We start from the raw sequence: 16,394 nt of genomic DNA, 5'->3' as shown, positions 1-16,394 counted from the left end.
CTTTGGATTAAGGCACGGGACGTGCAGAACACATGTGGAAATGTGGTTGTGTTACTTGAAAAAGAACCAATTATTAGCCCATTAGTATTTATAAGCAGCGATGAAGCTGAGCAGACATTCACTTTGTGATGTGTTAGGCATTAGGGCCTCAGGTGAAGGGTTGGGACAGTCTTCTCCAGCCCCTGAAGTCACACCCTATTGGTAACGCTGCCATCGCTGAGGAAGCACAGGGGCCCTCCCCCACCTTCACCCCTAACTCAGCTCCCAGTGCCTCCAATCCCTTCTCCCAGGATCAATCCCCTGCATTTCAGCCCTGTGCCCATTCTGAGACTTTCTTTAAAATGCATATATTCCTGGAAGAAGTCTACTTTCACCTGCGGTGTGGGGCAGTGATTCGAGGCTGGAGTGGGGTGGAGGAATCCCTAAATCTGCAAACTGCACGTGCCTCTGGGCCCGCGCTGCTCTTCCAGCTTTCCATTAGCACTGGCTTTTTTGTTTTTTATTTTTGTTTCTGTTTTTTTCTTTCTGTGGAGACAGATATGAGAGGCAGGGCTGAGAAAGGCGCAGGGATTTTCAGCCAGGGGTAAAAGCTAGGAGGTGGAAGGAGGCCACAAGGGAAAGTTAAGGGGAAGGGGTTGGGTCATGACCTTTGCCTGCCTTATAATGCTGCTTCATGCTAGGGCTAGAAAACATTAGCCAAGGCACTTTCCCTCTGAATTTCTTTCTTTTTTAAACATTGTCTTAGAGATTATGTATCATCTCAACATAATGACAGATCTTTTTTAAGAGTTCCAAAATTAGAGGACCGAGAGATATTTATACGAAAATATCATACCTCTCACTACCATCTAAAAAGAGAGATTTGTGTTTAGCAAAGCATTTATCATTTATTCGACTTCAGGAAATAATAAAGAGATATGAGACCAAGAGCAATTTTACTTGAGAAATAATGAGAATGACATAGGAGAGTTTAGACTGCAGCTCTGAATATTTGTGCAAAGGCAGATGAAATTCTAAAACATACTTCATGCATATCCACAATTACTAATCGGTGTTTTTATTTTGCACAATCAACAAAATCGGCATGCCAGTCTAAGCCAAAAACACCAAACTGATTTTTCAATGTTATGTTTCTGTTCTAGGCAAACAGCCTGTTTTGGTACCATGTTTCATCCCAGATAAATTAACTTGATTCCTGATACTTATTATTCATAGAATGTAAGAAGCATCTTTTGTTTAAATACAGGAATTCATTTTCTTCTCCTGGCTACAGTAAAAACTAATACGGTAATATTGGAAAATAAACTTCTGTCAGCAGCCAGCAGGTGGAGCTGTTGAAAAATATTAATGTCACTTTAAAATAAATATATATGTATATAACATATACATAGTTTGATAAAACAGAACCAGTTTAGGTATATTCTTTTTTTGATGTGTTAATAATGTGTTTATTGTAGACAAATCTGGAAAGGCAGTTAAGTTTGAAAAGGAAAAAATCATAATCATGCCACCAGAGAAAATTACTTTTAATGTTTTCTTACATATCAGTTCAGAATATATTCCATTTAAACATGAAATTTACATTAAAAATATAAGTTTATGTTTTATAAGTTTAATATGTATTAAATATGTATTTATATTTTTCTATAATCTGACTTCTCTCCTAAAAAAAAAAAATATATATATATATATGTGATGGATTTGATCCTATAGAAATGTCCAGAGATATTTGCAGCTGTACAGAATAGGCCAAGACCAATAGAATGGATAAAACTGCAGCTTGAGCGGGGTGCTATAGTTCCCTCAGACCCCAGACTTTCGCCCTTGGTTGCTGGACGGTGGGCAACATCTGGAGGGTGATGGGGGAGGGGCTGGAGTGCCCAAAAGGGAAAGGAGAGCACGCAGGGGTCAGGGAAGTGACTGTGTAACAAACTTACGGAAGCAGTTAATTATTTTCACAACGGATGTGGCCACGCCAGTGCACCACCGCGGAATGATCGGCTTTAACACGTCTGGAAGACTACAAAGGACGCCCTCACTTAGTGGGCGCTTAGGAGGAACTCTGGGTGGCTTGGGAACAATGGTGAAAGAGAAAGTTCTCAGCATAGTCCTTTTGGTACGTGATTATGTGTTTAACATTAAAGTTATTTTAAATAAAATATCATGAGTAACTTTCAGGTGAATAACACACACCTGAATATCTTCAGGTGAAGATAACATCCGTATCTTCAGTGAGGACAGACTCCTGCTCCATTGTATAGAATGCCATAATTTATTTAACAAGCCCCTATAGTAGAACAGTTCAATAACGCATTGTAACATAAAATATGTTTAAATCCATGAGTTCTAATATATGTTTAAAATAAAGACACTTAGTCACTGCTGGAGGTTGCTAATAAACCAACTCACTATTTTGAAATGACAAATAAAGGGAAAGAATCCATCATTCATCCTGCCTGTTTTATACAAAGTGTACTACTGAACAATCAAATAGTTTTCTATGAACCGAGGTAGCCCAGCTAAAAAATGGAGACGAAATATTAGAATATCGCCATGTTTTGATACAAACATTGAACATAACCTCATACCTGCAATCATCACACAGAGGAACAACCAAACCTCAGATGCTCCCTGATAGAAGAACATATCAGCACCTATGTGGTATTATTCCCATAAAAATCTAACCTGAATCTGATCAACCCTCTAGATGCAAGTACCAGTTTACAAGATATATAAAGAAACATGTCCCAATTTCTTAAATAACTCCCAAGGGTTGACACCAAAAACAAAAGAAACAAAAGCAAAAATAGTAAGTGGGATGGCATGAAACGTAAAAGCTTCTGCACAGCGAGAAAAAACATTGACAAAGTAAAAAGGCATCCTACTGAATGGGAGAAAATATTTGTAAGTCATACATCTAAAAATGGGTTAATATCCAAAATATATAAAGAACTCATACAACTCAAGAGCAAAAAGCCAAACGGTCAGATTAAAAAACGCACGAAGGATCTGAATAGACAATTATTCCAAAGAAGACATAAATGCCCAACAGGTGCATGAAAAGGTGCTCAACATGCCCAGGCATCAGAGAAATGCAAATCAAAACCACAATGAGATGCCACTTCACACCTGTTGGTGTGAATAGTACAGAAAAGGCAACACATAACAAGTGTTGGTGAGAACATGGAGAAAAGGGATCCATTGTGCACCACTGGAGGAATGTAAATCGGTGCAGCCACTGTGGAAAATACTATTGAAATTCCTCAAAAAAAAAAGATTAAAATAGAATTCCCAGATGATCCAGCAATTCCACTTCTGATTATTTCTCTGGGGAAAATGAAAGCACTAACTCTAAACAATATATGCACCTCCATGTTCATTGCAACATTATTTGCAATTAGCCAAGATATGGAAACAGCTGCAATGTCCACCAACAGGTGAACAGGTAAAGAGAAGGTGAAATACAGATTGAAATATATCTACATATCTCTCTCTCTCTCTAACATCACATATATCCCATCGCACATACACACACAGGAGTATTACTCAGCCATATAAAGAAAGGGAAGTTGCCATTTGCAACAACGTGGATGGATCTTGAGAGCATTCTGCTTTGTGAACCAAGTCAGACACAGATCCAATTTGGGTCTAGGTATTTGGAATTTGGCCAGGACCGACTACATAATTTTGGAGGGTCCTTTATTCAAAACACAACAAAATGTTCTATCTAAGGTACAAAGATACACAACTTTTTCTTGTCTTGGCGGTTTGTATTTGTCACTGAATGTAATGCTGCCTTCAACATGGAGAAACTGAGAGGCAAGTGCAGACCCTCACCGCTGCCAGGACCACTGCCCTTGAACTTGAGGTGTGTGCGTGCATGCACGTGCTGGCTGCCTTCTGCCATCCTTGGAAGGAGGCTCTGTGCCGCTGCTGGGATCAGGGAAATTCATCTTCCCTTCCCAAAGGCTTATTGCCCCACCCATGGTAGATAGATGACTTTTAGGGGATACCAGTCCACAAGCTGGTTCACCCTCACTCAGCACTTGGTTCAGGGACGGCCATGAGGCTCGCCCCAGCTGAGCTGCCTGTGAAGCACGCTGTGGTGCTGCTGGCCCAGGCCCATCCTCCCTGTGTCTGGGCCCAGGATCCCTCTACAGACAGAGAGGGTCTGTAAAATGTGAGCCTCCCTCCTTCAGTGGGACCTGATCGCTACTCCAGGTAAAGAACAGCAGTGGCTAGCAGGGGGCTTGAGGGACAGCAGGGCCTCGGGAGGGAAGCCAGCAGCCAAGAACTTGTCCTACAGAGGTGGGGGGCTGGCAGGGTGCTCCAAGCATCCGAGCATGCTCCATACCCCACTGGACTTACAAAACCCACATTCGAAGATTAAACTATTAAAAATTTCAAGACAACCTCACAGGGGCTTGCACCATTCCCCCGACATACTGAGTTGGGACACAGAATCAGCCAGGTGCCTCGTGGTTCTTCTCGAACACATCTTGTTCACGGACTGGCTCTCCGCAGGGTGCCCGGGGCTCTAGATGAGGTTGTTTTTTGAACGGCTTGATTGTTGTTACGATAAGGTGTCATTCGACTGGCGTTTGACAGGAAGAACAGGGAGAAGAGACCATTTCCATACACAGACAGGCTTACAAAACGAATAATTGTCCCAAGTGTCAGACATCTCAAAAGTCCCGTGATACATCCCTGTAGCTGCAAATCTGTTTACACAGATCTGAATTTAGACACATTTCATTTTGTATGGAAACACGAAGTATTTTTGCATGGTTTCAGTTAAGATACACTAAACTTTTCAAAAGTGTGACAAGCAAGCCAACTGAGGGGAAAAGTATACATTTTTAATAGCTCTTTGGCAGAATTTGTTCACAAGAGCATGGTATTTGAGATGCTGATATCACATAATCATAATTCAGTATCAGCCTGCACTAACCTTGCTTTCATAGGTCCATTTACTATGTCACCTGACTACTTATATCGCAATACGTTTTTTAAAAGAAAATTTACTTTCGTTTATTTCTATTCTAGAATACAGTTGTGTATTAACTGATTTTTAAGTCACCTGTGTAGGGAGATGATGTAATCTTTGATTTCCACTTAAAATAATAGAGGTTATTACAAAAATATTTGAATATTGAGGCTTTAGGTTTTTAAAAAATAATGTTAGATCATTACAAAATGTTAGCTAGTTCATTTTTAAGAATTGTTTCATTATAAGAACAATAACTGGGATCTAATAAGCTCTGACAGAACTTCCTTACATTCATTTCCAGTCCTTTACTTCGAGATTACTGTCTGCCTCCTGGGTTCCCACTCACAGTCTGTCACCTATTTTACTGATCTGCCCTGGGAGTATAGGCTTGCCCTACCAAAACGTGACACCCCATTTCACTCTGCCGTCTCAGCTTTTGTACCTCACCTCCTAGACAGGGTATTGACTCATTTATTTATCTTTGTATACAAGAGCATATATTACAAGTTTCAAGTTTATATGACCGGACGGCAGCTCTATGGGAGGGGGTCATACACATCGGAGATGCATCCCCACTGAGACACTACGTGGATGTCATTTGGCTTCTGGGCAGCGTCTGAATTCAGGAATGGTCCCAGCCCCGACTCCCTCTTTTGAGTTTGCAGTGGCCTTACTCCTCCCTTGCCCTTCCTCACAGATGCTTTAACCCCCTCCCCTCCATTCACCTGCGTCAAAGTGCTCAGGAGCACAGACAGAATTCCAGCTCTAGAATTCCAGAATTCTGTTCTGTCCAGGACAGAATTGAATTTTCTATACATTCTCAGGTTATACATGTATTCTGGACTATTATAATAAACTTATGCTCAAAAAATGCAGCCTGATTACATGCAAATAGTGAATGAAAATTTTAAAATATTATTATCTATTGCATATTTTATTGTACTTCTGAGTGTTAGTGCATTTTATTTTTTTATGCAAATACAAGAGTATTACCACTAGAGAGCGCTGTTGTTCTTTCTGAATCTTTAGACACACCTGTTTTATTGATTCCTAATTTTAGGGACGATACTAAATTATAGCACCGTAATTTAAGCTGAATTTGGAAATTTCTTCTGTTCTATTTTAGGTCTTTCTCTATTAAAATATCAAAGACTTTTCAATTTTGTTTTTTAAAATGAGGAAGATATGAAAACCTTTTAAAAGTATGTTTTTAAACACCATAAGGTAGTTTTAAAACGTTTTGCTTCGTGTTAATCTTGTTTCTTTCAATACTAATTATGTTTGCCTTCTTAAGTATGTTGTTACGCCATCTGTTTCCTGGCCCCTATGAAATGTTTGTGCTGATGATCTTTACGTCTCGTTAGTATGAAAGTATAGGTTCACCTATTATGAGTCTTGAGAATTGCTGATGTAACTTGGAACACCATTTTAGGATTATGCCGTTTCTTTAGTGAATAAACATTCATGCTTATGCTTCTCCTTTTCACCATTTTAAAGCTCCACAGATAATATCGAAAGCCACTTTCAGCTGTAATGTTTTATGACTTTATACCAACACATCCAGAATGTACTGGCCAGAAAATATTGGTTCAATGATACAAAACATGAACAGTGGCTGCTATGAGTCAAATGTGGCTGTAGAATTCTGTCACAATCCTGATGATGCTTTTATTATTTTTTTAAGATTTTATTTATTATTTTTAGAGAGAGGGGAAATGAGAGAGAAATACCAATCAGTTGCCTCTCATTTGTGTCCCGACCGGAACCCGACTGGAACCAAGACTGAACTGAAACTCAGGCATATCCCCTGATTGGGAATCGAACCGGTGACCTTTTGCTTTTCAGGATGATGCCCAACCCACTGAGCCACACTGGTCAGGGGAGGGCCTGGTGATCTTTTAGCACAATGGTGGTGGGGCTCCCATGAAGAGTAACTTCCTTTCTCTTGTTGTGTTCAGAAGCCTGCGTTTGGAACGGTGCAGTTTTGGTCTCTTGGGGGACAATTTTAACTGCTTCTGTTGTGTACCTGCCTGGCTTTCAGGAAGTGACGAGGTGCCTCCACTCTGACCCTGAGGCCGCGCTAGGTGACAGCTGCTCCTCAGAACTAAGAGAACCGATTGGAAAGTTCCCAGAGTTGGGGTGCAGGGAACTTCTGTGATGAGATGATCCTGTCCAAACAGAGTATCAGGGTGGGTGGGGGGAGGGACAGGGTGGCTCCGTGAATGGACTGTCCTGATTTTAGGACAGGCTGGCCTTGGAGAAAAAGTAATTCCTCTAATATTAAACAGGCTTCCCCCTTTATTCACTCAGAGAATTGTTTCCCTCATTCATAAAAGGCAGACTTGAACCAGATGAAGCCTGAGGTCCATTTGTTCATTGAATTAACTAATTACAGAATATATATATACATACATATATATATAATTTAGTTTACTATAAAAGAACACATAGTTTTAGCACAGTTTGTTTATATTCTGTTTATTATGATCATTATTGAAGGTTTTCTCCTCAAATATTAGAGTTTTACACTTACAAAGAGGCTTAAAGAAAGCGATTTTTAAAGAGGGACTATTACATGATATAGAGCTCACTTGGATGAGAACAGTGAACTCATATATTCAATGCTAATAAAGTTGCAAGTTCTAAATGTTGCATGTTAATTTGCAGTGATTTTCCATGAGATTTTTGCCAACATTCGATTCTACTGGAAACCATCTCAGAAGCTTTTTTGCTAGTCATTTGAGGTTTTGTTTATTTCAGAAAGTTGTATAAGACTATCATGATTCCAAGTTGAAACGTCGGTTTTGTCAGATTTTTTTTTTTTTTTTTTTTTTTTGGTGCACGCATTGCTGTGTCCTGGAACCGGTGCCCAAACCATTTTAAGCTGGTATGAGCTGTTTATGTCACTGAGTAAAATTAGACACACGCCTGTTGCTAACAGGAGGGGGTGAAATATGAGACGGGCCAAATGCTTGATGCCTTTTCTTCCGGGCAGGGCTGCTGAAGCCTAGACGGAGCCCGCTGCTGCTCCTGCCGGGGATGGGAACGTGGGAGACGGCCGGTCTCTGCTAGAGCTTGTGCTGGTTGTAGCGAATTCACCAGCAAAGTTTTCACGCCATCTAAGGTAAGCAATCATCTTGTACTCGTATTTTACACAATTACAATGTACACCTTACAAACCAAACAGAGGCGGGACGCCTTGATTTTTTTCCTTCATAGGTGACATAAGTTAACAAAATAAATTTAAAATATTGAATAAGTTTATCCCCAAAAGATTATCAATAAAATGTAGTTTACTTCTTATTTCACGTCTTTTAAGTTATTCTGATTACTAATACATTATGTATTTTAACATCATTGTATTCCTAATATTTTAATTTGTAGAATACCATGATATCATTTATATATTATCAAGCACTACATTGTATTCTGTGGTAAATCTAGACAAGTTGTAACCTTTAAGATGACCAATTTTCTAATTCTACCCTTAAACTTCTTGATGGAGTTACATTGTCGTTACAGTTTGTCGCCAGTTTGCTATAGACCTTAAAAAACAGATTAAAATCAACGAGGACAAAAATCCAAGTCATTTGATGAGTTGGGAATGAGCAAAGCAACAGCAACACACCCACTTCAGCTCCCCAGCTATTCTTGGAGTGTAAAAAGGAGGACGATTTCTCTCCCCAAATCTGGGAAGAAAGAAAGTGCTGTTTATACTCTGTGTGTTTCATAGATATGGAAAAGTAAATGTAAACTGGGTAGAAGGTAAACACGCGCATGCCGAGGCTCACGGAAGTTGTCAGTCCTTTCTCTGTGTTTCCTCAGTTAATATGGGGCGATCCCAAAACACGTTTTTAAAGGAAGGCATACAGAAAGATAACAAGGGAAAATATAACTCAACTGGCTGAAAGATTTGCCAACTGGATGAGTAACTCACTAGTACAAGATGAAGTACAAAATGTGCTATGTTTATCTTTTGCTTATTTTCTTGGAAACATTTTGCGGGGATAAGTACAAAGAGACACACTTAACGAAGTTTCAAAACTAACGGTTCCAGTGGGTGTTGGTTTTATAGGTTCTAGAATGACGTATCTAAGGTTTTCTTTCAAACTCAAATGAAATGTAATATTTTAATATGTTTAAATACCAAATTCCAAAGACTAAGAAATACACATTTCCAGAAGATGTTGGCTAAGCTTGCAGTTGAAATGTTGAAAATAAGATTTTCCCATATTGCCCTGTAAAAAATATACTCTCTAGTCATTAAGTGATATTGCTATTATATCAGATATGAAAGTCATTTAATAATGGTGAATTGCCCTGGCTGGTGTGGCTCAGTGGATTGAGTGCCAGCTTGTGAACCAAAGGGTCACCAGTTCCACTCCCAGTCAGGGCACACGCCTGGGTTGCAGGCCAGGTGTCCAGTAGAGGGACGCATGAAAGGCAACCACACATTGATGTTTCTCTCCCTCTCTTTCTTCCTTCCCCTCTGTTTAAAAATAAAATAAATTTTTAAAAAATAACGGCGAATTAGCATTGGGTGCCCATGTGGTTTCATCTCGCACACTTTGTGGGACCCGTGGGTGTCCTCTGCTCCCTATTCTGCTTGGCTCATTGCCGCCCCCTGCTGCTTCTCAACCACGTGTACGGATACTGCGGCTTCCCAGCAGGTAGGGAAAACCTGCAGTCCTGAGCATGATTCTGCTCCTTTTCCATTCCTGCGGAGCTGCCTCTGCCCTCAGAACCTGCTTCTCCATTTCTGTCCATCCTTCCTTCCTCCTCCTGTTCTCAGCCTAGCCAGCATCTGCCTAGCTTCATTATTCTCTGGACCAGCTGCAGGGCCAGGTATTTCCATGGTGTTCTCATGAGCGCTGAAGTATTCCTCACCCCTGATACTTACCATTTCAGGCTCCAACTTCATGTTCGGTTCGACATGTTCAGCCAGAGGCAGGGCCAGGGCAGGGGCTCGGTGTGCGTGCTGCAAAGAGAAGCCGCGTGGTGCCGATGGCATCTGCGGGCGGTTACCTGCTTAAGGCTTCCTGTTTTTAAAGCTATTTTATTTTTGCATGAATATTTCAGAAAATAATTTTATTCCTTTCATTGGTTTACTTCTGTAGGTAGGACCAAAGCAGAGTCCTGTAGAACAACATTAAAAATGGTATTCAATGGAGAATTTGTCTTTGCATTGTATTCATGCATTAAGTCAACAAATACCGGCAGTATTACAGACAAGGGGGCTGGCGGGGAGATAACAGAAGCAAAAATGTAGAGTTGTGACAAATAATATGGGGGTGTAAGAGTAATATTTGTTGGATGCTGAATAAGATAGGAAAATGGGGGCAGAAGACAAAATTTTGCATTTCAGATTAATTTGGTTGGGTTCAGAAGTAGGGAAATAAGTTAAAGCTACCAGCAGAACTGACTGCATAAATTCTACCTTAAACAGTGGTTAAATTGAACTAAATAATTGTCCCTTTACTCTGAATATAGACAAATTAAAGGTCATTACTATTTTGGCAATTACTTTGATTAAATCGTATTCTCTTATCAAAACATTTTGAGACAAATATATTAAAAAATGTATGGTCTTTTTTCTATTTGGGGAATTGATGGTGAAAATATTTTTAATATAATGGCTCCACTTAAAATATTTTAATATGTATCTAAATGGAAAATACATAAGTAATATATGAATCATTTATATAATAGTATTAGTAAATTGGTATTTCAGTCTTCATTGATTATATTAATATCATAGAGTTCTGATTTGATATAAGTTGTACCTGTAGTAATAGTTTCTAGAACTTTGTGAAGATGTAGCATCATCATAGTCTGTAGATACATATTCTTTGAAATACTAATATGATCTGATTTCTAAGTCAAAAGACTATGAACTCAATACTTAATACACTACAATATGAAGTAGAGTGCATACTCTGCGTTATGAATATTATTATTGGAGTTGTGCATTTTCCATCCACAGCCATGCTGACCAATGCTAAAGAACTAGATGCCTCCAGAAACATATGATATTTAAACATATTTGGGGATGCACTGGAGCAATTAATGTGCAGTTACCAGAACTGATTGTGAATGTTAATGCCCAATGATGATAAAATGACTTTGCTGGAAAGTGTGGTAGTGGCCAGAGGTATGAGAATCTTTGTGAAACCCAGTTCTCATGCCGTGAAATGTATGTGATTCACCAATAAGACTTACATTGCACCTGCTGTGAGAAAGAAGCCCGCAGGTACAGGAGGGGGTGAACTCTCAGAGCTCTGGGAATAGGAGTCACATAGCATTATTGGACTTAGAAGAAAACTATTACATCACTTGTGGTATTAGGAAAATGCTTGTAAGTTATGCTGCCAATAAATAACTCTGTGAGACTCTCCTGTGTTAAAAAAAAAAAGTTTTCCTGAGTAACTGCATAATTGAACACTATATTTGGTGATATTTTGTTGTTAATATAGCTTTCAGAAAATACTGCTATGCAATCAAATATTCTACCCATTTGAAGGTACTTTCTAAGTAATTTGACAGAACACAAAAACAAAAACAAAACTTTAAAAAAAGGTAGCACATTGTTTTTTCTAAAAGGCTATATAGTGAATCAATAAATAAACTCTCATTCATTTTGGACCATCTAAATCATAGAAGTATCTATTTGAGAGACAAAGAGAGTAGCCAATATCAAATAATATTATGCCTTCCTTCTCCACTTTTGTAGGCATGCATGTTTTGATGTGTTTGAAGTAGGTCAGTACTTGGAAATTTAATTATAGACAAAAGTTAATGTGGTAGGCATCTTATAAAGAGTCGATTTAATTCTGAGTAATTTGGTAGCCGAAGAAAGATAATTTCACATAAAATTGAGTAAGTTGGATTCTATTTTTTTAGAAGACATGTAGGGAATTGGAGTACCAGCTTGATTTTCCTCCCACTGAATCTTTTAAGAAATTCATAACTTGATTATTTTAGGTTGATAATTCAATTATAGGTTCAAACACACAGAATTTTGAAAGCAAGCTGTATATATATATATATATATATGTATATATATATATTCCTATATATATATTCTCTCTATATAGAGAGAGAATCTCTTGATTAATATCTGAAAATAAGGCCATTGGACTTGAAATGGGTATGTCATATCTAAGGTATTTTGCATGACAAATTAAAAATCATTCTGTGGCTGAAATATAGTGACCTGTTTCAAAGTAATACATAATTATCTTTAAAAAATCATTAATTTTGGAAATATATTATTGGGATACAAATATTTTTTGGACTCAGAGTAAATCAGTGTGACAAACATGTCCTCTCTTTCTGTTGTCCCTCCCTCTCTCCTCATCCCCATGTCCCTCTTCCCCTCTCCCCACTCTGCCCACGCGCTGACCCCACCCCGCGGCAGATGGTGCGCGAACAGTACCTGACAGTCACGGAAGGCACCGACATAGAGAGGCCAGACAACCAGCGTGTCTGCAAAATCGGCATCTATGGCTGGAGAAAGCGTTGCCTCTACTTATTTGTTCTTCTTTTACTCATCGTCTTTCTTGTGAACTTTGCTCTTACCATTTGGATTCTTAGAGTGATGTGGTTTTCCCCAGTAAGTATTTTTGCTTCTCTTTTCTTTTCTTTCGGTTGGTAAACATGTTCTTGTCCTGTTTGCACCATCACTTCATCCGTACTGTATTGGTAGAAGCCTCCTTCAATGTAATTAATGCTTGTTTCCACCTGTATCAGAATTTCCAGTAGCACAAATACATATAACAATTACCTTTTCCAACTTTTTAAATGATTTTGGTGTGAACTGTACTTTGTTGGGTTTTATTATAATTTTTTATTAATAATTATCTTTACATGGGGAAAACTGTAATAATCTTGAGTTTATGGTTGATTGAGTCATGATTGTTTAATGATTATCTAATTTGTTAGTTGGTAAAATTTTATAATTTGTTTTTTAATGAACATTTACCATTCAGATACTACTTCCTAATTTTTTTAAAAGCTCCATGCTGATATGCAATAAATTCATGTCCACACTTCAATATTTAACACAGATTTAGTAAGTAAAACATCAGTAGTCCTAAGAAATTCATATTTTTAAAACAGTTTCCAAGATATTATGTTTCCAAGATAGCCAGGTAGCTTCATATGCTCTGACAACATTTTGTGTACTGTTTGAAAAAATATTTATTTCATGTAGAATGTGAGACAGGTACAGTGAGACCAAAGGCTGCGTGGACATGGAGCGAGTGGGGTGACCTGCTCCTCCCACTCGTGTTGAAGGCGGGGTGCAGGCACAGCCCCTCCCAGGAGCGACAGTTGCAGCATTCAGCCCGAGGAGCCTTCCGTCACCCAGTGTCCCTCACTGGCTGTGCCTGGTTCCTGTCCTGCCACAATTCTACACTCAGTAGGCACATTATTTCTTTTGTTGACATAATAAGTATATTTTCATGTATTCGAAGAGGTAAACTACCAATCCAATCAAACTGTAGGTTGAAATGTGTGTTAATACATGTAATATATTTAATATAAATGCATTAAAATATTTAATACAAGCATATAATATATTATAAATGATTGTAATAATAAATTTCATATAAATGGTATACATAAATACATTTAAGCTGTGATTTCTTCTTTAAAACTTATTACGACAATATTTTTACAGCTTCACAATAGTGTTAGGCCCATTGGACAGCTTTTCTTTATGAAAGTAGCACAATGTATGATATGCACGTTTGTACCTCACCTCCATTTTAAGTCTAAATTTAAAATATCTTAGTTTAACATTTTTGGGGAACTGAGTCAGGGTTGAACTGTCCCAGCCACACAAAAGCTGCTTAAGGCTCAGTTTCATTTGAGTCCAGATTAGTTCTCTTGTCAGCCTTTCTCCCACGTCTCTTACTCTCTGATCCTTTGGGAGAAACACAGAAAAGAGCCGATAGGAAATCGATGCAAATGCATGTGTCAGTTGAGCTGACACTAAAAGAAAGGAAAAGGAAAGCTGTAACCAGACCTCGGCGGTCTCGTCTTTCTCACAGACAGGGATGGGCTACCTGCGTGTGACAGAGAACGGGCTTCACCTGGACGGGGAATCGGAATTCCTATTCCCGCTGTATGCCAAAGAAATACGCTCCAGAACGGTAAGACAATGACGAAACATTGCAAGCATGTGTGCTTTATGAAAACAAACAATGGTTAAGCCCCCAAATTCAGTGTGTTTCAGAAGAGAGTTCTCAAAATGTCTACATGTGCACACAGTCATGCTACACTCTTTGTAGAAGGCTCAGCTCTGAGGCTGTGGAACTTTTTTCTGATATTGCATTCTAAAAAGGTTCCCTTTGCCCTAGCTAAGTGGCTCAGTGGATTGAGTGCCGGCCTGTGAACCAAAGGGTTGCCAGTTCAATTCCCAGTCAGGGCTCATGCCTGGGTTGCGGGCCAGGTCCCCAGTTGGGGGCGTGCGAGAGGCAACCATACATTGATGTTTCTCTCCCTTTCTTTCTCCTTCCCTTCCCCTGTGTCTAAAAATAAATAAATAAAATCATAAAAAAAACCCGGCTCCCTTTTCAAGTACTTCAAATTTGAATTTGGCAGCCTCAGTAATTTAGATCATAATAAAGTAAAGGTTTGGTCATTAAAACTTTTATCAAAAACAATAAACTTCTTTCTATTAGTGCAAGTAATTTAAATAAACTTCTTTTAAGACATTTAAGATTATCTGAAAAACTTAGAACAAAATTAGTGTCATAGTGGTACGTTCTGTAGTAATTATACTAATTATCCAGATTGCGGTCCTTTAGGATTCTCCATTAAGAGATTAAACATCACCATTAAATAATTGTGTGACTTTAAAAATAAATCTGCCTCAGTATTGTATGCATTTACCTCTATGAAATTCATAACAAGTAGAGCCCAGCTTTACAGCTTTCCTTTTCCACAAAATACAGTCACACAATTTTTGTAATATGTTCTATTTTTCCTTATGTGGTACTATGGGCTTTGTAGTAGAGAGAAACATTTTGCTAAATTCCTGGTTAGGTGGCATTAGCTAAACAAATGTTAAACTTTTGTATCAAGAGTAGTACACTCTTCATTTTCCTCCCACCTTTCTAGAAACGAAAGGAGACGTCAGTATGTCTCACATGCAGAGGCTGCAGCAGCCATTCTAGAGCCATTGGGAAGGGAACACATGGCCGACCACCAAGGAACACACGGTCTTGTAAGAGAGAGAAAGCACACTGCTGCCCTGGAATCACAGCCACCCCCAAACTGCACTACCAACCGCAGATGACGTGGCATAGAGCTTACCCAGAAACGCTGCCTGCGGGGGAGAGGGCCTGCAGAGCGCAGGGCACAGAAGTGGTTATCAGGCACGGCTGTCTCAGCGGCCACCACCCCGTGATATCACAGGCTGCTGCTCCGTGGGCTGATCCTCAGCTTATTCAGATAATACACTCATATCTGTCCCTATGGCGTGGGTGTATCAACAGCCCTGTCATATAGGGGCATGGAGAATTACTGCCAGCTTTCATAAAAACAGAAATGACGTGTGAGCAAAACATTGAAATATTAGAATTTAGCCTTCCCCTTCTCCCCCGCCATCCCAGAGTTCCGTTGGCTGATGCCCTACCATATTTTAAAAAGACAAAACTGGTGAAATAGCCTGGTGATTGAAATCAGGTGATTAGATCACAGCACAGTTAATATTCTGGAATTCCTAATACTTTTAGTTATATCTTTTTAGACTGTTTCATCTACAGTATACTTTTTAAAGACCAGGGAGCCAAAGGGTGTAAATTATTTGAGGTCATCACAAATTAAAGTCTCACAATGATGCATTAACGTGATATGTCAATCAATACATAAAATTACAGAAACATTTGGAATAATATTGTGTGATAACAGAGCTCAAAGTATTTTGTATCTAATATGACTTTCAATAATTGGATTGGCAGAACTGAATTCTGCCCTGTAATTTTCATGTGCACTGATGTAGTGTTTATGCTCCATTTTTGAAGCCGAGTCTAGGAAGCACTTTTTCACACAATTACAGAAATTAGCTTGTGAATTTGAAAAATTCATTTATTTGCATTGTTGGGCTGAGAAAACTTTTTTATTATAAATATAATTCCACAGGTGCATGTGATGACTCAGTTAACCCTTCAAAATTATTATGTGAGGTCTTGTCCAGACTGAGCTTGGAGTTTATGATTTAAACGCATTCACCTGGCCCAAACACACAGCAATTATATCTGATCGAACAAAAAGGTTGTATTTAAAAATATATAGACGTGGTCAAACATGAAAGGAAATAGAAACACACAGAGGTAAAATAAAGCTTTATTTGAAACGATCGTCTTTCAAGTTCACAACCCTGGAGAGGCAGGGACAG

General features: G+C 38.9%; 1 protein-coding gene across 1 annotated transcript in view; it reads left to right on the top strand.

Moving 5' to 3' along the window:
* The first annotated feature begins 7,979 nt into the window (after positions 1-7,979).
* The window catches only part of SGCG (sarcoglycan gamma), a 29,833-nt gene continuing 21,418 nt past the window's right edge, over positions 7,980-16,394 (top strand). The window contains exons 1-3 of the mRNA XM_024566931.4: positions 7,980-8,114; positions 12,408-12,602; positions 14,044-14,145. Coding sequence (XP_024422699.2) covers positions 12,408-12,602; positions 14,044-14,145 — 297 coding nt within the window. The 5' untranslated portion in view covers positions 7,980-8,114. The remainder of the gene's footprint in view (positions 8,115-12,407; positions 12,603-14,043; positions 14,146-16,394) is intronic.

This window comes from Desmodus rotundus, chromosome 13 (assembly GCF_022682495.2).
Source record: "Desmodus rotundus isolate HL8 chromosome 13, HLdesRot8A.1, whole genome shotgun sequence".
NCBI lineage: Eukaryota > Metazoa > Chordata > Mammalia > Chiroptera > Phyllostomidae > Desmodus > Desmodus rotundus.
Note: the sequence above shows the minus strand (reverse complement) of the source record. Positions and strands in the feature narration are given on the sequence as shown.